The sequence below is a fragment of the Seriola lalandi genome, unplaced genomic scaffold (genome assembly GCF_002814215.2).
Source record: "Seriola lalandi dorsalis isolate HSWRI2012SDOR001 ecotype SW California unplaced genomic scaffold, Sedor1 jcf7180002054884, whole genome shotgun sequence".
In the NCBI taxonomy this organism is placed as follows: Eukaryota; Metazoa; Chordata; class Actinopteri; order Carangiformes; family Carangidae; genus Seriola; species Seriola lalandi.
The window spans coordinates 161,687-182,767 of record NW_019525436.1 but is presented as its reverse complement, the minus strand read 5'-3'; the positions used below and the strand labels follow the sequence as shown (position 1 = coordinate 182,767).

General features: G+C 43.0%; 1 protein-coding gene across 3 annotated transcripts; it reads right to left on the bottom strand.

Annotated features, from left to right (window-relative positions):
- Window positions 1–1,179: 1,179 nt before the first annotated feature.
- baz2a (bromodomain adjacent to zinc finger domain, 2A) lies at window positions 1,180–18,796 on the bottom strand. Of its 3 annotated transcripts, none has more exons than XM_023428639.2 (30): window positions 18,628–18,796; window positions 17,258–17,381; window positions 16,189–17,061; window positions 13,054–15,153; window positions 12,575–12,850; window positions 12,124–12,483; window positions 11,978–12,038; window positions 10,896–11,004; window positions 10,620–10,721; window positions 10,202–10,424; window positions 9,993–10,054; window positions 9,830–9,895; window positions 9,332–9,724; window positions 8,973–9,227; window positions 8,428–8,642; window positions 8,246–8,320; window positions 7,959–8,130; window positions 7,771–7,833; window positions 7,541–7,685; window positions 6,828–7,447; window positions 6,396–6,726; window positions 6,059–6,214; window positions 5,773–5,933; window positions 5,440–5,505; window positions 5,074–5,357; window positions 4,850–4,985; window positions 4,594–4,740; window positions 4,188–4,417; window positions 3,923–4,066; window positions 1,180–3,120 (listed from the first exon to the last, which is right to left on the bottom strand). In XM_023428639.2, exons 2-30 carry the CDS (start codon window positions 17,379–17,381, stop codon window positions 2,961–2,963), a joined length of 8,109 nt encoding a protein of 2,702 aa, XP_023284407.1. In that variant the 5' UTR covers window positions 18,628–18,796; the 3' UTR covers window positions 1,180–2,960. The 3 variants fall into 3 exon arrangements, with proteins under 3 accessions (XP_023284407.1, XP_023284409.1, XP_023284408.1); XM_023428641.2 differs by having other exon boundaries at window positions 18,735–18,792; XM_023428640.2 differs by lacking the exon at window positions 18,628–18,796 and adding an exon at window positions 18,283–18,437.
- Between the last annotated feature and the right edge of the window lie 2,285 nt (window positions 18,797–21,081).

Sequence of the window (21,081 nt, the reverse complement as noted above, 5' to 3'; positions counted from 1 at the left end):
GGGCTAAGCCCAACTGTGTGGAGCGGGACGGGCGGGGGGCACGGTGGAACCCGCTGGCGTGGGGAGTTTTCTGCCCCCTCCACCCAGAGTGCTGACACCGACACAATTTCACACACACACGCTCATATACACATTTACACACACTCGCACAAAGTGCCAGCTAAGGGATTTGAGAGAGCGAGAGAGGGCAAAGGGAGAGGGAGAGATGCACCGAGAGACACGGTGCACATATTTTATTGTTTTAAATCCTGAGTATATCCACATAATTTTGTTTTTTCAATGCATGTAGATTTAAGTGTAGAATATAAGTGTGTGTGTGTGTGTGTGTGTGTGTGTGTTGTACTTGAGTCTCTACCACTGTAGAGCAGCTGGGAGTGATGGCAGGACGTTCCCAGCAGCATGTGTCTCAGACAGGACTCTCCAGGGAGCTGCAGAACCCCCTGCCAAACCCTTCACCAGATTTGCGTCACGGCTACAAGCTCTTTTTCACTTTTAAAAGCGACATATTGTAGCACTTTGGTCGTGCGATATACAGTGAGGTATAGTACAGGTATGAGGGGAAACAGGCTGCAGGTAAAATGTGTGTGCACCATTATTAAAATGTTCACCTGCCAATAAACCCAATGGTGTTTCAGCAGTGTCACTTTCTTTTCAGGTATGCTGTTCTTGTATTTAATATACCTTTTAATTGCAATAAAGAACTTGCATGCTGTATATCCATTTGAAAATAATGCATGTAGTTCTCATTCATATCCATATGAAGGGCTGCAACTAATTATTTTATAATTGACTAATCTGATTATTATTTTGACAACTGATAATTTAGTTTGTTATGTCAAAAAAATAGTGGAAAATGCTCAACACAATTACTCAAGCCCATGATGAAACCTAAACATTTAATAAATGTATACAAATCATACATATCTACCCTTTCACTGGATTTGTATCTCAAATAAATGGCCCTATTAGCTATATACAGTAAAATAAATCAATCTACTTCTCTTATTCAGTTCAGAGTGGTCAGGTGGGGCTGCAGCCTATCGCAGCATGCACTGAGCAAGAGGCCGGGTTTAGCTACACAGGTGAGAGTAACTGAGTCACCAAATGCCTCCAAACTGTCGGGGGAAACCCAACATTTGGGATCAACATGGAGAAGAGATAAAGCTTTCAGAAAACAAATGCTCTCTACTAGATGTGGTTTTTATTCAACTCACAGTACATTCTACAGATGCACACGTGTTACATCACCTTAATACAACAGAGTCTTGTAATACCTCCTCTTAAAAATGATGAATTGGTCCTAAAAATATAAAGGAACAAATTTAAAGTCACCAAAACTGTACATTATTAAAAATTCACTTAACACCACATTTGGTTTTCATATATTTTTTTTTCTTTTTTGAAAAAACGTCTTGTCCCTTTAAGTGTAATAAGGAACATCAAAGTTTATTTCCTATCAACAGATTTGAGTTCAGTGTAAGAAACAAGTTTAAATAAAACCTGGACTGTGGAGTCATCCTGTCGCCTTCATAGCACACCAACCATGCCGCGCAACATCGTACATTGGCCCTTGTACAGCAAAAACAAAAACAAACAAAAAACAAACGATAAAAGGAATGTAACTAGGCAATGATGTGCCCAGTGCTTCATCATCAGAACTCCTTTGCAATTCTAGTCTTTAAAATGAGAGGATTTGATACCTCACATATAACCACCTTTCGTCATTTTCACCTGGTCAGATGAGCTACAGACAAATATTACATTTTGAACATGGATCAATTGCTCAGTTGCAGTTTTGAAGCTGCGAACGCCATCTCGTCTTGAGGAAATTTTATAGCATATAAGAGCAAAATTTCAGTGTGAGCTGTGTTCTCTAAACAGACTATTTAACAGGTGCTAAAGCTGCAGTAGCATCCTCTCAAACGTGACAGAGATCTGGTTTATCTAGCTGATTATTTACTCTTGACAGGAGGAACAGTGAAATATAAAGAGTCTAAGCCCAGACTGACTGACCAACATTAAAATCCTCCAGTTTCAGAAACCAGTGTCTTTCACACAGCAGCAAAAGGTGGGTATGTGTGTGAAATCATGTGCATGTTGTGTGTGTGTGTGTTGGTGAAAAGTGTGTATGTGTGCGTGCAAGACTTTAAGTGGAGGTTATACAACGTCTACTCGTGACAGTCCAAAAACAGATTCCTTTTAGTTTAACTGGCCTTTTCATAAATCGTCTAGACATCTCTATAAGGTAATCTGTACACATTCACTACAAGCTATTGCTATTAAATAATCCCAGCTATTGTAATCTTTATATATATTTATATATAGAATATATAATAAAAATATATTGAGCAAAAAAATTACTTCTAGGCATAAGACCACGTTACATTACATTTCCATTGAACAGGTAAGAAATGGCCCAAGCTCTGTGAAGAGTTTTGATCCATTTTGTCATTGAGCGGTGCTAAGCAGGTCCAGTATGCAGCGGTTAGGCTGCAATAGTGTGATCAGTCCCTGACCTTCAATATGAGTCTGAGAGCCAAAATACTCAGGGCCTGAGACCGTGTCATCACCCCACAGCAGGGCTTGACCAAAGGCCTCGCTACGACATGGGGCTGGTGAAAGGACGTGACAGGAAAACGAAAACAGGAGATGAGGTGTTGAGGTGAAGATGAGGAGACACGAAAGGAGGAAGGAAAAGTGAATAGAGAGATGTTCTCACTCTCTGTGATGGGGAATGGGTATAAGTTCAAGCCAGTTCAGCTGTGGGCCTCGAAAAGATTCGGCCAGTAGAGGAAACGATAACAGACAAATAGCCAAAATCTATACATATATACCTATACATGAGAATACACATGGCTGGAAGAAACTCCAGACAGACAGTCTTAGCGGTAATGGAGAGTGTGTGACTGGGACGGTGAAAGCACCAACAGCCCCACCATCAGGGGGAACGTCGTAGGCTCCTATTTGTCCTTATCCGAGTAGAACTCTGCCCAGCGGCTCTCAAAGAAACGCCTCATGGCGTGTCCGGCCATTCCCACCTCTGACGTGTCCTCGTTGAACAGCTCACAGTTGTTGAAGACCAACTGAGCGTCTGCCGCAAACTCCTCACAGCTGCAGTACCTGAGGCAAGGAAACAGCAGAGAGAGAGAAGGCCAATGTATAAAAAGTACCAGAGAGCCACAAATTCTTCTAGTATTAGGAAAAAATGTCATACAACAGGACAGAAGAATATTCTCTGGGGTATTTCTTTTATAAATGTAAGGAATCGCAGGGACCAAGTAATAAACAAAAGAAGCATATCTCTGTAGGGGCAGAGGAAAGGAAATTTATTGAGGTAAATTACAGCTTAGCCAGTAAAATGTAAAAACCATTATAAGTGGATAATAGGAAAAAGTAGGAGTTGCAATAAATTACAAAACATGAAAAATTAGTATACAACAAGAAAACCTTTTTTCTTTTAGGTCACCTGTAACCTTTTTGTGTAGACATAGAATACATAGAATTTATTTTGTGTATGTAGAATTTATTTTTCTGTCTTCTTTTCTTGCATTTTTATTTGTTTTTGAAGGTTCTTTATATTGTGATCAAGTACTGAATTTTTTCTGTGTTTATTGTAATTTTGAGAATTAATGAAAATGTGTTTTGAACCGCTGTATACAGGTGTACAAAGAGCACTTTTCTACACAAATGTGTAAATGAAAGGATGATTTTGAAACACATTGAGTGTAATGTTTTTGTATCCTTTTCTTTTTTCCTTCAATTTCTAAAAAAGCCAATCATACCTTGGCTGTCTGGTTTTGTTTCTGTGTTTGGTTGCTAAGGGCTGGGAGTTAGTTCTATACAGAAGTGGGCTGCCTCTTTTTTTCTGATTTGCAAGTTATTAAGTACTGCAATGCACTGAAAAAGCATGATCTTCACTTACCCTCCCTGTAGCAGCCTCTCTCTCATGGTGAGGAAGTCCATGGGGTTCTTGATGATGCGGCGGTAGCCTGGCACCAGACGGGGGTTGACAGGTTCAAGGAATGGCCAGGCATCTGCATGCGCCTCCATCTCCATTAGAATGATCCTGGAAGAATGGAAAATAAAATAATTGACAAACGTTGCACTATAGATTTAGAATCCTGTTTAACATTAATATGATCATTCTGCATGTGAATAGCTCATCAGCAACAAAAGGTAGGACTCACTCGCAGAAGGTGAGGTCAGGCTGGTTGCGGGTTGTCATGCGACGGCGTTTAGAGCCGCCTCCTTCTCCAGAGTGCCGAGAGGATGAGGAGGGTGCCACGACCTCCTTGTTCCGCGTTGCCATGCCAGTGCTACGTCGTGTTGTCGCCTCATCTTCAGAGCTGTCGTCTTCGTATCTTCTCTTTTTCACCCTGATCCTTGTTTTCGACAAGCGCGGTGACTCATCCTCCTCCTGAGACACAGAGTGAGTAAGGAAGCAGAGTGAGTTAATGAGGGACAAATGTAGAACAGAACAAATTACGTGGAAGGAAACAAATGCTACGAAATGCTCTTAGATTCATAACAGCTCTAAAGTTTTCTTTCATTTGAAATTGCTTCTTGGAAAAGAATCACAGGTCTGGTTTTTACCTTGGCGACGCAGGTAGGACAAAACCAGTCTCCCTCTGGCACCTGGGTGATTTTGGGCCTCAGGCAATACATGTGGCAGCCCCGATCACAGCCGTCACATAGCAACAGGCACTCATCATTGTCTCCCTTCCTGCATACCTGGCAAGTCTAGAAAAAGAGATCACAGGAAAGAAATGCTTATTTTTAATGTTACTTTTTTGTGTTACTTTGTGCAGGGTGCTGTCCAAGAACAATGGAGTGAGATAAAGTTACTCACCACTTTGGTCACAGATCTCTCCCAAGCAATGGCCTTCTCCAGCTGAAGTAAACACAGACAGAGTTGGGGAGCACTGCGACAGCGATCCAGAGCCTGCCGCCATGTTCGTAGTCGAGAGGTGATTTCACTTTCCAGACTGGGAGAAAAATTATTAGACAATAAGGTTAAAATATACTCAATACTTACACGAAGAACACATGCAAAATTCTGGTTCTTCTCCTCACCTAATGGCATCCATGGGATGCTCTTCTCCTGGTGTAGGGGTGAGAGGAGCGAGGCGCATCACTTCAGCTGGGTTCCACAGTGGCTCCTTCAAGTAACGTCTCTCAATGTTTCGTTCAAGGTTAGCCAGTCGCAGCACGCCCAGGTCCAGAGGGTGGGTGGCGATACGAGGCAGGCCGGACCACTCCTTCTTAGTTCGCACAATCCAGTCATCACGTGGGTCAGCGTCATGTTCGTAGTACTGGAGGTCATCCCGTGTGGAGTCTGTATCTGGGATTGTGTAGGGCTTAAAAACACACAGGGAGACGTTAAGTATCAGTCGAAAATTGTGAGGAATTGTTTTATAAAAAAAGGGTTTTAATGGCTACCTGGAATTCTGCCAACGGTGTCTCTGTGTTAGACTCTGCATCATTCATTGCACCCTGAGGAGGAGCCTTGAAGAAACACAAAAGTGATTTAGTGACTTCTTCTGAGATATTTTTACACTAGAACTTTTACCGTTTCAACAACTTCAAAAGATTTTTACATGTTAGTCCTAATATTTTCTATATCACACATCATTATATAACATTGTGTAATTATTATTTTAGTTATAAAAAATAATTATACCTTCAGTTTCATTTTGCCAGTTTGTTTTTACATGGTCGGATTAATCAGACGACACATAATGGTGACACTTAAAAAGTGAGGTGATTTCTCACCTTCAGATGGAGGTCAGCAGCAATGACTCGCTGCTCCAGGTCCTCCACCCACTGCAGGGCGCTGATGTCAGACTCCATGGCTTTCTCCTGCACTTGCCACGGCTGCTGCAGAGCCTCTATCAGCACATCTTTCTCTTCAACCTTAAACTCAAATAGTGAGTCTAACCAGAAACAACACAAAAAGAGTTTTAAGAAGAACACGGGGTAACAGAGGAAACATGCAGAAGGAAATCCTGGTTTCTTTCCTCTACACAACTGAGATGATCTGTTCACTGACAACACTCACCGTTGATAGGTTTGGTGCACATCTCAGCTAAGCTCTCCATATGTTTGGCCAAGTGCTTATGGAGCACCTTCTCCCTGATGCCTCTTGGATGGAGGGCCTGTAAGGTGTTATACAGTTCCTCTGGGTCCTTGATCCACCACCAGCCACGTACCATTGCTGGAAAAGAAAGCATTTTTGTACGTCAAATATCAGGAGTGGGGATTTATAAAACTCAAGGATCAGCTCTGAACTGTCTTTTTGTTAAATGTGGTAGCAGTCAAAATAAATTAAAGGAAAACAAATACATCTCTCAAACTATTTTCTCCAAGTCATGACACTGTTTTTAACCACTTCTTACATGCTGGAATGGGCTTAACCACCAGCTGTGTGAAGTACTGCTGCTCGAGCTCCTGGAACACAGAGTTGGGAGGGCGGCCGCGGCGTTTGGCTGCAGCTCCTCGGGGCCCTCTGCGGGCAGGACTACTTCCTCTGCTGCCTCTCCTTCGCCTGCGACCTGGCCTGACAGGGGTGGTAGGAGCAGCCGGAGCAGGAGGGATGGGAGCTGGAAGAAGCTGAGGTGGTGGGGCATCAACAGGAGCAGCAGAAGCAGGGGTTGTAGGGAGAACGTCCTGTGGTGTTGCTGCGGTCACAGGGTCAGCAGGCACCAAGCCAGGCAAGAGAGGGTCCGGCTGAGGGATGGGGAGAGATCCTTTATTAATATTGCATACATAATACTTTAAGTTCATTGTTATAGCATAATTAAATGTATATGTATTGACTGTGGGCAAACCTGCATGAGTGGAGCAGCGAGTGCAGGCAGAGTACTCGGGATCTGAGGGAGGAGTTTGGGGGGTGAGCTGGGTGAGGTGGGCATCTGGGGCTCGGTGAGAGAGTTATCGTCACAAGGTTGTTTGGGAAGCAGGTTGAACCACTGTCCCTGTTTCTCTGCCATCTCCTTCACACTCTCCTCTGGTCGATTACCTTCTGGAGCTTCCCCTGCTGCTGAGCATGTGCCGTTGGTCACTGCTTCCTGTGACTGGCTTAGCCAGTTCTGGAAAGCAGCCTGTGTGAGGTCTTGTGTGCCACTGTTTGGTGATCCCGGCCCTTCTTCACCTCCGGACCTGACGCTACTTCGACGCCGGCGGCGGATCTTTGCTGTGCGAAGGTGAAGCTCCACTTCTGGTTTGATTTTTCGGGGGCGACCACGTCCTCTTGGCCTGCTCATGAGGGATGCAGTGCCAGGGAGGGGATCCTCCTCTGGAGACAAGGCCTGGCCCTGGGCAGGGGTAGCAGAGGAAGGAGAGGAAGGTAGAGTAGGAGGGGGAGTGGTAGGCATGGGGGTCTCTTCAACTTTGGGCTCCTTTTTGAGGAAGGTGACAGGCACCTCAGCTACAAGGACATCTCCTGAGGCTGTGAGATAGAAATGTGAGGCAAAAGTAAATAAAGATGGACAGGCCAAGGATTTGTAAAGTCTAAAAATTCTAAATTTACTCTCAGACTCACTTAAGAGCTCTTCTGGTCCCTCGACTAAAACTCCTCCGAGGTGAGGCAAAGCCATGTATCGGCGCCGGTAACGGTCCTGGCCCAGCAATATGGCCCGCATGGAATGAGACGACTGTAGCAGCTTTTTACGGAAAAATGCTTGGCGCTGTGGAGATCCAAAGACAGAACAATGTTTGATACAACCCAACACAAACGTCTAAAGCACCATGTCTGCATAGCATCATTCTTACCTTGGTTAGCTTATCTATCTGCCTTTCAAGCTCTGGAATGCTAGCATTGGTAGGACTCTCACTCTGTGGCAGGAAAGAATTTAAAAATGAATGTAAGAAATTATCAGGTTCTCATTCTTAAAGAAATAATAATAAAAAAAAAAAAAACACACACACACACACACACACACACTAGAGCAGATACGCACATCACTGAGTTTGGGCTCTTCTTTGCGTGCACGACGGTTGCCTCTCTCCAGGACCACACTGTCCTCCAGACTGAGGTTCTCTTCCTCTGCCACTCTGGCACTGCGCCTCCTTTCCTCAAAACACAGCTCTTCCTCTGAGCGTCCTGTACGACGCGCTAGTACTGCCTTCAGTCTGGCACACAGAGAACAAACAGGATCAACAGGTCAAATAGTTCTGTGTTTTGACTGACAACAGACCTGAGTAATATATCTAATTAGTCTTTGAAGAGACAAAGCCATGATCTTACTTGCGCAATTTCCCCTCAATGGTCCACTTGTTCTTCCTGTAGGCTGCCATGTTTTCCAATGTGTTGTCAATGTCACTGAAAACAAAAAAATGCATACATTAATTAAGTAACAGGAGTGTGGAAGTAACAAACTTTTATGTTCAAGAGTGTCCTTAGAATAAATAATTAGTTCTTGGTCTAACCTTGTCACAACATTACTGCTGTTAAGTTCTTCCACCAGGAAACCCAGGATAGCTGCCTTGATGTCAGGAGGCAGGGCATGAAATGTTTTGGTCCTCAGTGTGTTGCACACCTCTGTCTCATAACCATGAGATTCCAAAAAGATGCGAAGTACTTCTGAAACTGTGCTGCGGTTCAGCTCTAACTCAACCAGCTTGTCCCCAAGGATCTTTACAGACTGAAGGTAAGAACACAAAGATAAAGAGGAAAATGTAGATTAAAACCCAGATTCTTTAACAACAATTGCAAATATTAACATTATAGATCAATCTACTGATAATTTCCTTGAATGACTGTCAATGCAATGTCAGAAAATAGCATAAAATGCCAAAAATAAGTCACAAACACTCCAAAATATAATCAGATTTACTATCATGTACAAAGAAAAGCAGCAAATCCTGACATTGTTGATGCTGAAACATGTAAATGTTAGGTACTTTTGCTTAAAAAAATAGCCGATTCATTGACTAACCATTTCCAATTCATCATTTCAGCTCTAATCACACACCTGATAATACGACGGCAGGCCTGGATCATGGAGTGCAGCCTCCACCAGCTTGATCAGCAAGTCCTGCAGTTCTCCTTGGCTGTCACCCAGGCCTAGGAGGCCCTCCTGTAGGGTAGCAAGGCTGGGGATGTCCTTGGGTATATTGAGACCGATCACCTTTCCATAGCCGTGTAGGAACTCAACCACAGCCAGGCAGTGTGCAAAGGCTGTGCCAGAAAGAACCACACCAGGGATACGGGACAGCTCTGGCAGGGGCTGGTGGAGACAAAGGTCAAAGGTCATGATCACACTGATAAAACCTCTGCAGTCTCAGTTTAACAGTGAAGATATGAACATATTGGGTTTAAATTAAAACTCACTTTGTGGTCAGTAAGACACATGTCCTCCGTAGGCTTCTTCAGCTCCTCTGCAATCAACTGCTGCCTCTTTCGTTCCTCCAGACGTCTCTGGGCCTGCGCTCTCCTCTCTGCTGCCCTCTTAGCTGACAGAGCAGCCTGAGCTGCCGCCTCTGCCTCTGCCTGAGCTTTAGCCAGAGCCTTTGCTTTACTCCGGGCGCCCAGCACCCTCTTACCCTGGGCTATCCTCTCCTCGTCCGTCTGCCGTATTGGTGCAGTAGCCTCTACCTTGACTGACCTTCTGCGGCCGGGCTTCTTGGGTTCTGCAGTGGACTGTGATGCTTGCTGTGAGGCCTGTGGGGCCGTCGGGTCGGTTAGTTCAGCTTTCACTTCCTGGCCCTTTGCCTCCTGCTCAAGCTGAATCAACAAAGAAGAAAAAAAACAGGTGGAAATAAGGAAGAGATGGTTTTAAGGATGTTGCTGCTAAATTTTATGTTTTTGAGTGTGGTGTTTTGTCTGTACCTTGGCTTTCTTTTTTTCCTCTCTCATCTTCTTAATCTTAGCATCCTCCCTTCTCTTCATTCTTGCCTAAAAAAAAAAAAAGGAACAGCAGCAGCGACAACAAAATCAATGAGATTTGAACAGCATAACAGAACGAAAATTACCAACAGCCTGGACTACATACCTTTCTCTTCATTTTCTTTTTGATTTTTGCAAGTTTCTCCTTTTCCTCCTCCGTAAGAGCTTCTATAAAAAAGTGATTACAAACAACTAGCCACATTACAAATTTCTTGAGGTTATGTACTCAATAAGCCATCCTTAGACACATGACTTAATTGTTATATCCAACACAACCTGATACACCCATAACTCCTCAAGTCCACATCCACTCACCCTTGGCCTCAAGCCTCTTCAACAGCTTGGCATCAACTTTGCTGAGGAGGTCAATCATCTTGGGTTTGGGAGGTCTACCAGGGCGGCGGGCCTGCCCTCCCCTCACGCCACGAACTCTGCGGGGTTTCTCTTTATCAGGGTTTGGAGGTCGACCTCGCCGGCCAGTGATGGCCATGATCATAGAGGGAACCTCCTCATTAGCCAAGAGGACCCATTTCATACCCTGTAACATATAATGGGGAACAAAATTCACATACTGCCTTCTACGCATTTCTTTCTCAGTTTAACTGCGCTGTAGTTCTGGTCCAAACCACTTACTGATAACGATTTTACTGAACAGTAATACATTGAAGTTTATTGTTATGTATAAATTATGCTTAAATAAATAAATGAGCTGCACTTCACAGAATATACAAACCTCAGGAGTTTCTCTCTCTTCATAGAAGTCTCCAATAGGCATGCGTGGGCTGAAGCTGAAGTGTTCTCTGGAGACCACGCTGTCCGTGTGTCTCTTCAAGTACTGAGCCAAGCAATTAGGAGATGGCAGAACAGGCAAGAGAGAAAGAAAATAATGGTCATTGTTTTGACAACCCAGACATCTTCTGCTGTATCTGTCACTTAGCTGTCATGATAAGCATTGATTTCAACAACTAAAAAGACCATTATGGTTCTGTGTTTTAGCCGGGAAATTTACCTTGACTATTTCCGGGAACTGCTTCATTCTTCTTCCACAAGGTGTGTAATACCAGGTTTCACCCTTCATGCGGTCCTCCTTTTTCTTCACACGGATCTCCCTCTTCCACCTATGGTTAAAAAAGGTTATTGTTTTGAATGTGTGCATGTTACTGTTGTATCTTTTTATATTACATGAATAACCAATAGTATGTGTGGTGGTCGTGATGAGCCAGGTAGGGGCGTGGGTGGGTGGTTGTTCACTGTTTATTACATGGCACTCTGTAAATTAATGTAATTATTTTCTTCTACATTTTTATCAGAGTGTTTTGCTTTTGTTTTGTTCTTTATATGTGACTGTATACATATGTGTGTGTAAAAAAGAAAAGGCAAATTGTATTTCTAAAATTGAAAGTATTGTATTGTAGCTTTTTAATAAAAATATTTGGGAAAAAAAAAAAAAAAAAAAAGGTTATCGTTACAGTCCTACAAAATATAAAAACAGATTTTTGAGATGTCCCTAACTTACTTATTCACTAATGATAATATTTTGTTTTTTGTAAATCTTTCTTTATCATCATTACATTTTGTTTACTGGTGTTAACTGAGGAACAAGGACAGCATGTTATGACATAAAAGCAGAACACTTTAAACAAAACTTTATCCCACTGGGCTTTACTCCAGTTTTCCATACTTGTTGAGCATGTTTTGGATGGTTAGCATATTAGTCAGACTTAAACAAAAAAACCTCTTTCACAGTTTGCAGGAATTTAGCTGTTTAAAAATGTTTTTACAATCTGATTCTAGTCTATAAATTAATAGCATACAGTAGGTAGCCATTCTGGCAAACAAATAACAGAATTTGATTAATATTAACTCAACATTTAATTGACTATTGCACAATCTAAATCTAAACACTTTTTGTGTGCATGTTTGATGGTGTTGAACTAAACCAACTTAAAGTTCAAATAAAAATGTGCTATTACAGACAGAAATTTGTTTAGTTGCCGAGAACTTGAAAGAAAATGGTCTGATTGGATTCCTTGACATATCGTCTTTCCTTCAGATTTGAAGTCTCAACAAGTTGTTAAAGGAAATAATTACCCGTGCAACAGAGGGAACTGGACCTGCTCCTCTGTCGCAACCCTCCGTCTGTTAGATTCACCTGTGAAGAAAACCAGACTTAGCATTAGACTGTCAAAAAAATGCCATCATGTGACATGCACCCCCCACCACAAAAACTCTATTACCTGCAGTAGAGCTGTCGTCATCATTTTCATCAACATCATCTACAGTTGTTTCCGCATCTTTTTTAGGTGTTTTAACCACGTTTCCATCTTGGTCTTGTTTCTTGACCCTTTTTGCCTTCTTGGGTTTCTCAAATGCCGTGTTAATAGCTGAAGCATTGGCTAGAACAGCTTCAATTGTGGCTGTAATTGAATCAACCTCTTCTGTGTGAGGCCCAGCCTCTCCAGATGCATCTGATGGTTTTTTGACTTCCATCTTAAGGGACTTCTTCCTCTTTCTGCCCGTGGCTCCCTCCTCATCAGCCTTGATTTTCTCCACTTTAGGAGTTCGAACCCGAGGCTTGCGCTGGGCCTCCTCAGGAGCTTAAAATAAAAAAAAGTGTGGAAAAATCATTTAAAATAAAATCAAACATTTTTTAACCAAACATTTTCCTGTAATCCGAATGTTCATTACCTGTGGTTTTAATCCACATTGCCTTTGGAGCCCGAGGTTTGCGTGGTTTCCCTGGGGTTTTCAGATGTCCTCCAGCAGTTGACACAATCTGATCAGTTACTGGTTGGAGTGGGTGTACAGCAGGGCTCTCTGCTGGGGTACTGAAGGCGATGAAGTTCTCATCTCTCATCTTGAAACTCGGCAGAGTCATTGCCTCATCAACAGTGGTCTTAATGCTTATCCGTCCAGCTGAGTCTGGTGTATCGTGGCCTCTAGGCTCCCACTCTGCTTCAGGTCCTAATTAAAAGATGAAAGAATGACATTTAACCGTCAGCATAAATTACAATTACAGGATAATGACATAGGAAAACAGGAAGACCTGTATTCAATTTGGTGACAAATTTACAGAGATAAAGAAAGAGAATCCTGTTAAGATAAATCATTCTACAAATCTCAACTAATAATTACTGTTTGTCAAACCATGTGATAATAGACTGTACCTTGACGACCAGGCTGAGACTGCACAAATGAGCGCGAGTTGGACACATCACTTGAGTCAGCAGAGGGCTCTTCCATCTCAGCGGTGTTGTTTAGAGAAGACTCCAGCATGGACTCCCCGGTGATCTGGCAACTGTTGGTCTCTTCTGCCTCAGAGGTTTCCCTTTCTCTGGTGGAGTCCAACGTGTCATCTCTAGAGACTTCCACTGAGAGGCTGTTGTCTTGAGTGGTGTAAAACTCAGTAGATGGTTCCCCTTCAGCATGGGAGGTGCTGTCAAACTGAGTGGAGTCATCTATGCATGAGCTGTCACCGTCTAAAAGAGACGTTTTTTCAAAGACGGAGCTGACTTCGATTCTGGAAGGGGTGTCACATGTTGAGTTATCAAAACTTTCTTCATCCGTCAGATGTTCTATCCTCGTGCTGTGAAGTTGTGGGGACTTTCTGAGTGGAGTTAGCTCCACCATGGAGTCCTCTGTCTCACAGGTGTCACTGGCGATGCTTTGCATGTGGTGCTTTTCAAAGTCCATACTCTTTGCCTTTTGATCAGAAGCAACTGTGGTTTGCAAAGGTTTCCCTGGAAGATCAGTGAAGGATTTACGAGAGCAAATTTCAGATTTATGAGACTCAGTCCCTTCCACCTTCTGCGGTGTCCTTATTGTGCCTGAATCAAGCTGAGGCAGGTGTTCCTCTGGTTTTCCATTTCTTTTATTACTGAAAACTTTCCTATCCTCGCTATGACCATGGTGTTCTGGCTTAGGAGACAACTGCTTTAGTGCACGAGGAGGAGTGGTGTTAGTCGGGTGCTGCTCAGAGTGAGAACTTTGGACCACTCCAGAAGATGTACCCATTGCAGGAGGCAAAGACACCAAGGCAGGAGGGGCGGACACAGGTGCAGTCCTGGAGGCTTGAGTGGTTAGAAGAGGTAGGGTAGACAGAGGTTGGACAGTAGGACTTTCATGGGCTGCTAGGGAGGGTACATTCACCTCTCCTGGTGGTGATGATGATGCTCTAGAGGCAGTGGAAAGACCAGTGTCAACAGCTGTAGGAGTGTGTGTCTGATACTGAGATGTGGGTGCTGGTTCACAATGTTTACTGCCAAGTGAAGGAGTAGCTGACACAGACATGAGAGATGCAGATGTTGATAAACAAGAGCCAGGTGGTGTTGAGGGCAAAGGACCTGATATTGGCATAAGAGATGGAACCAGACCAGCTGATGAGGAATTTGCACCCACAGATGAAGTGGCAGTCATCAATTTTGGGGGTCCAGGCATTTCATGCTGAGCTCCAGATTGATCGGGAAAGCAAGATACCTTAGACCCTTGAACCATCTGCTGAAGAGATGTTATGGGTGCAGACACTGAGGAAGAAGACGTGGACACTGTGACAGGCGGGGAGACGGTTATACAAGGTCCAGAAGCTGTAGGAGGCAATGCTGACTGATGAGCCACAGACTCCAATGAAGTAGACACTGAAGGGACCAAGGAAACTGCAGCAGGTATAGACTCACTGTTAGTTGAAACTAGAGGTGTAGACAACTTTAAAGGTGATGCCAGCAGGGAGGAGGAAGAGGACCCCGCTGACAAATGCTTGGATCCAGCAGGGGATATCTCAGTCGTAGCAGTAGGGGATGGCCTTAGGCCTTGCACCATTAGGGGAGGTGAGGAAAGCCCATGAGGTGCGGCTGCAGATGCAGCAGAGGAGACGCCGGGAGGTGCTGAAATTTGTGGTGTAGAAGATTCTACATCAGGGGATGAAACAATTGGGGGCCCGGGGGCAGATATGGGAGATCCAGAGACAGCAGGAGCTGCAGAGGCCGTGGTTAGAGACACTGTCACTGCTGCAGGTGATGGAGACACAGAGAGCTGAGATGAGACAAACTGGGGAGCTGGATTAATAGCTGCATCTCTGACAGGAGAAGCCATCTCTGGACACGGAGCTGCTGGCTGGTCAGAATGCTGCCGATAATCACTTGTAGGTCCCACAGGAGCCGCAGATGGTTTGGACTGGTAACTGTCAGTTTTGGGTAGCCTCTGGGGAACAGGTGATCTTTCACTGCCATTATAGCTTGTGTCAACTTCCTTGACAGCTTCCCTTGTATGCCCTGAATGAGAATCAAGTAAATAATCAATACCACGATAACTTCAGAGTGAGGGCATTGTATACTGAAGCACATAATCATAGCACAGCACATAATGATTTTTGAATAGAAATAGTGATGTTTTAGAGATAAATATGTTCAGTAGGCATTAGCTATTAGCTATCTGTAGCAAAAAAAAAAAAAAAAAAAAAAACCAGAGTGACAGTTTACTTCCAAGGGTTGCACACATTGTAGCACACAGTCAAACAGTGGCATCTGCTGGTTAAACCTTGGCACTATCCAACTATTAAGCACGGGCAGTAAGACTGACCTAGTACCAGACATCCATGTGCAACATATAACTGGTTCCTTCAATGATGAATCTTGCAATGCTTGGTTAATTGTTTGGTCTATAAAATTTCACAGAATAGTGAAAGGTGCCCCTCACAATTCCTCAGAGCCAAAACTAATACATTCTCCCCTAAAGAGCAAATCCCAGTAATAACAGTTCATTACAATTTTAGACAAAAACAGCAAATCTCCACACTGGAGAAGTTGGAAGCAGCAAATATTTACCATTTCTGTCAACCAGCTACTTGATCCATCAACTAACAAGTATAGAAAGCCAACAAAGAAAATAAGTAAGTAGTTAAGTAGTAATCAGTTAGCTGTTTTTAGCTAAATAATAACTGTATTTCAACAATATAACTTTGTACAGCTGCCATATGAAACTCTAATGCAACAGAGAGTGCCATGTCAAGCTATGTCAAGAATGACCAAAGAGGAAGAAGACATTTTGGCTAAATGAGTGTCACTCAGCTGGTGGCATTAAGGGAAGGAGGAAATGTAAGTATCAGAGACAGTTTGATTTATGAGGAAATAAAAAGTAGGCACATAGATAACCACTATAACTGCAACACTGTAAAAAGTAGAGCTAAACAATTCCAGAAACACCTGTAATAGTAATTACTTTCTATGGAAACTCTGGAAACACAAAAGGTTGATACAATCAAATAAGCCCCTAAACATTCTAAAAAACATTTAATGTAAAGTGGTCACCTTGCATGACAGAAGACATTCCCACGTTACTATCCCTGTTATGGCTCTTGGGTGATCCACTATCCTGCACTGGTGATGGTGACATCATTGGTGCAGGAGTCATCCCCACAGGGAGAGGGCTGCCAGTGCCCCCTCTGCCTAAACTGTGGTGCTGAGGGCTGCCACGTGGAGGAGTAAAATTCTGGGCTGCTGGGGGCATCATCTGAGCCTGGCCTTGAGGCTGCGACTGCTGTGGTGGCTGCTGTTGAGGAGATGGCAGGGTCGGGTGCTGGGGCTGATGCTGGTAGTAGGGCATCCCATTAGGCATCATGCCATAATGCTGTGGTTGCTGGTGCTGCTGGTGGTGGTGGTGTGGGTTGCGGTGGGAGTGAAGGTGCTGCTGTGACGGTTGATGTGGGGGAGGCTGTAAGGACTGCTGCTGGTGATGCTGTGACGGTGTAATTCCAGGATGTGCCTGACTCTGGTAGGTCCCATACATACTGTGGGAATTATAACCAATTTGCTGTGGGGCAGGGTTACTCCTGTTCCAGTACTGACTCCCAGTAAGAGGCATGTTTGGTGGGCCTGCCACAGGCGGCTGGTGGGAGCTTTCAATACCCCCATTCAGTTGGTACTGTCCATGACCCTGGAAGTGGTGCTGTGACTGAGGCTGCACCATCCCAGGTGTAGGCTGCTTCTGGTGCATCCCGTGCCCAGGAGAGGTGCCCAATGCTGGACCATACTGAGGGTGCCCCCCCCACAAGTAGTCATAGCCCATGCTGCTCTGGTGGTGGTTGCTCATGTGTGTGTAAGCGGCTGTTGTTGGGTGGGAACCAGGCACACCGGACCCGTGTACAGTAGTGGCGCCATTCACATTCATCTCGCCATTCATATCTGTTAAGACACATGAACATTAGTCAAGTTAAGATGGTTACAGTTTGCATTAGTAAATAACAAACTATCATATCAAAGAATTAAAAAGCAGGTGGAGAGAAAGTGACGTCAGGCTTTATAAAGTGGATTCACTTTTCACAATAAGGCTCACTTTGTTTTGAATTCTGATGCTGTGCTAAAGAATGAAAATACTTACTCTTCCCCTGCTGAGGAAAACTCATGGAGGACCCGTTAGTATAAAGAGAATCCCCTGAGGAGAGTTTCAGTCCTGAGTTTGCTGAGGAGTGGGTGCCATAGTTGAAATGATTATTAGACTCCATCTGAAAAACAAAACGAACAGAAATAAATAAATACACAAATATTCTCTCTAATGTTCAATAGCCTTTTCCGGTAATATATCTAGAGGTTCTGTAATTGCTTAAGATGCATGTCCACGATGTCATCTCCATATGAATCACAAATTAATTATTTGTTTCATTTTCGTTTATTTGTATGCAGTTTTGAAGACAGTCGACGCTACGTAATACGTACAATTCCCCCCGTGAAATGCCAATATAAAATGATTTTGCCAATTGCATCTTATGACAGCACCATTTCGCTCCGACAACAACCGTCAAAATGTCGCAGGCGGCAGCAGCAGATTCCAGGCCCCAGTGAGCCTTAATGGACAACCGGAATATTACGATAGAAGCTCATCATCACCGCTGATGAGGCGCTGCTAACATGAGCACAGCCTCCTCGATCTACCATGATAAATGTACGGCCCAGGCAGCCAAGACCCGGCGGCCTTACAATGGAGGGATTAGCCAAAACATTTACAGTCACTCCGAGGCCGGAGGAACTGTTACCACACACCGCTCGCCGTTTACCACTTCTATATCCTCATAATACTAAGTAGCCATCTATGGATACTTGATTTCCTAATTCAACCAGGAAGGCCGTTACAAAAAGCAGCCGACACGCTAGCTAAATCGCGCTAGCTGTGCTCTCAAACAAACAATTCACTTTAAAGCGCTGCTGCTCCGCTGTGCTAACAACTGATGCTGTTGGTGGTCGATATAACCCATTTAGAGCTTGAACTGGTGGTTTACTTTAACATGAAACACCAGACATACAATATTCCCCGCTTCCGTTCCAAGGTTATTTAGCTAAAGCATCACAATAGAACCTAGCTAACACATGCTAGCTAGATAGCTAACTGATAGCATCCTTAACGTTTACCCGGAGTGAGAACGGTACTTAAGCTGCGATGTTAGCCGATAGCCAGCCAGCAGGTACCGTAACCACGCTGGTTTGGATCCATGATGCCCATCAACAATGAAGAGCGTCGAGTGTGAAAATAAACACCAACCGGTTTAGTTGAGAGTGAATGACGTTAACTCGCTCAGACTCGCTTATTAACAGATGGAGGCGTGCTCCCTTTTGTTCACGGGCTAACGTTAGCTAGCAGCCAGATGAAGTTACATTGTTTACGCTGCACGCACACAGACAATTTTTGCAGAGCATCATCCTCCCACACTGCCACCATCAAAAGTTTCGCTGATAATTCACGTAAAGCTACCCAACCTTTCAGTCCTTGGAGTTCGAAGGCGCAGATGCTTGTCAACCTTCGTCTAAACGGATAAGCAGGTGAAGATGGCACAGCGATAAATAATAAACAACTATTCCCTAACCTTTGGGTTTTAAATTAGCAAACATGGCTGGTGTGGTCCAGTGCAGCCATGATCACAGAACAGCGCGAGCAGTGTAAATTTCCCAACAATAACCACACACACATCCGGTTACATTTCTATATGACACTTCACAAGAAAACACCCAATTATAATGGAAAGAGCAATATTCTATTATTTTGCTTTTGCCTTTAAAAATGGTCCTGCGGGACTTTTTTCAGTTGATAGTAAAAGTATCCTCAGTAAAATGTATCAAAAGTAAAAGTAAAATTATTATGCAGGAAGAATAGCCCCTGTCACATATTACTATACAGTTGTATGCAAAAGTTTGGGCCTCCATGGATAAATAACATATATTTGAAAAAAATAAATAAATGAAAAAGTAACTGTGGTATTTGTAGGAATTTTGGTACCATTAAGTTAGTTCTGAGTAAACTCCTCCTTTGAAAGATATTACAGCTTGCACACATGTTTTGAAGCAGCTAAGATTCCTTATGTTTTCTTGATTTAATCTTAGAATTTAAGGTTCCTATGATATTTTTAGGCTGTCTGGCAAACACAGCATGTTTAAGATCTATCCACAGATTTTCAGTGATGAGGAAGTCAGTGGACTGTGAGGGCCAAGCTTCAGCTGGTGTCAACTGAGGTAGTTTAAGGTGGATTTTGAGATTTGCTTTGGATCATTGTCCTGTTGTAGAAGCCTGCTGCCTCTTTCAGTTTTACTTTTGCATCCAGAATTTACCTGTATGTATTGGAATCTATTCTTCCCTCAACCCGTGCTATGTGTCCTGTGCCACTGGCTGCCACACATGAATATCTCCACCCCCATGCTTAACAGTTGTAGTCACGGTTACGGTTCAGTTTTTTTAAATATTTTTTTCACAATCAAAAAGTAATTTATTATGTATTATTATAAAGTAGTTCAAATTAGCCATACCTTTACAAGCTGCAATATTTGAATGTACACATTGATGCATTAAAAATTATCTAATGATAGAATCGTACATAATGAGTACTTAAGTGTATTTCGATGCTAATACATCTATACCACTGTTAAACAGTAACTAAACAAACTGACTCATAGCGAGTGTTAATACTGATGTGAGTCTATTCCTATGAGCGTGTATTTCACATACTGTGAAAAACTGAAATTGTTAACATTATTTTTTTAAATGAGCCAATAATTATGTTAAATAGTCAATAATGCAGCAGCTTTTCCTAAAAACCAACAGACAATATCTAATGATCTAATCCAAGTGAGAGTCATCCTGCTACAGGTACAAAACGACTGGCACTCTGTGCCTTTATTTTAATCTGCTTCAGGCTGATAACAGGAAACAGGTGTTGCTTATTACAGTCACCTTCTCGGAAATGACAGTGAGGAAATCAGGCCCGAAGAGGAAGTATGCTAATATTCTGGGCCGAGGAGCGTCGAGGTTTCTGGGTCCTAACGCCGAAAATGCAATCTTGAAAGTTACATTACCAAAAAATTATACTCAAGTAGAAATACAACATTATAAGTAAGATTACTTCTATTAAATACAACAAAGCCTACTGCTTTAAAACTGCTCTCAAGCTTAGGCAACTTGAACAGGTCAGTATTGTATCCTGAAAACCATTTCATTATGAATATGCCATAGCAATATCATATCAGTTCCTCTGCAATGCAGTGATGGTCTCAAAAGGTCCTAAGTCGATTTCTGAAATATCACAAGCATAACTGTAGTTAAAACATTTCAAAATACATTCAGTGGCCACTTTATTAGGAACACTTCTGCAATATAATAAATTCCAACTGATTTGCCCTAAAAACTTTTAATGATCCCTGTAATGTTAATTTTTTGACACTGTCATAGACTCTACTGAGCCCGCTGGCAGAGCACAGGCCCTGCGGACTACACTTGCAAAGAGACACAACACAGCCTCAGAGACACAGAAAAGACACTAAAAGATGCAAAACAAATATATAGGGATGCAAAGCTGTCTTGCTGCTAGATTGAGAGGGATGGGGGCCATTGTCTCATAATCCATCCATGACTGGACTGCATTATGTTCAGAGACGTTTCCAATATTCTGCAACTGTCATGTATTTAAATAGGTGGGACAAAAAATATAAACTCTCAATATAACGTAGTCCAGTATACCACCACCACCATACATTTGTCATAAAAAAAACAAACAAAAAAAAATATAAAACTATACAAACTTTGCAAAAGTAAGATTTATGGAAGACCTGTTACACTGAATTACAGGTATGCCAGATAATGCAGCCACCGTATGTATATGCAAGTGCAGATGAAATTATTGGTTTTGGAATGTTCTGAAATAAATAATAAAGCTAGACAATTAT

Bases quoted from the DNA above. Each gene is read 5' to 3' on its own strand.
- baz2a (XM_023428639.2), bottom strand. From the start codon at position 17,381: ATGGAGTCTAATAATCATTTCAACTATGGCACCCACTCCTCAGCAAAC. The intron at 10,425-10,619 runs GTTTGTATATTC...TATATGTTACAG, and splicing joins AAGAGAGAGAAACTCCTGAG to GGTATGAAATGGGTCCTCTT. The intron at 9,896-9,992 runs GTATGTAGTCCA...TTTTTTTTTTAG, and splicing joins AAAAGAAAATGAAGAGAAAG to GCAAGAATGAAGAGAAGGGA.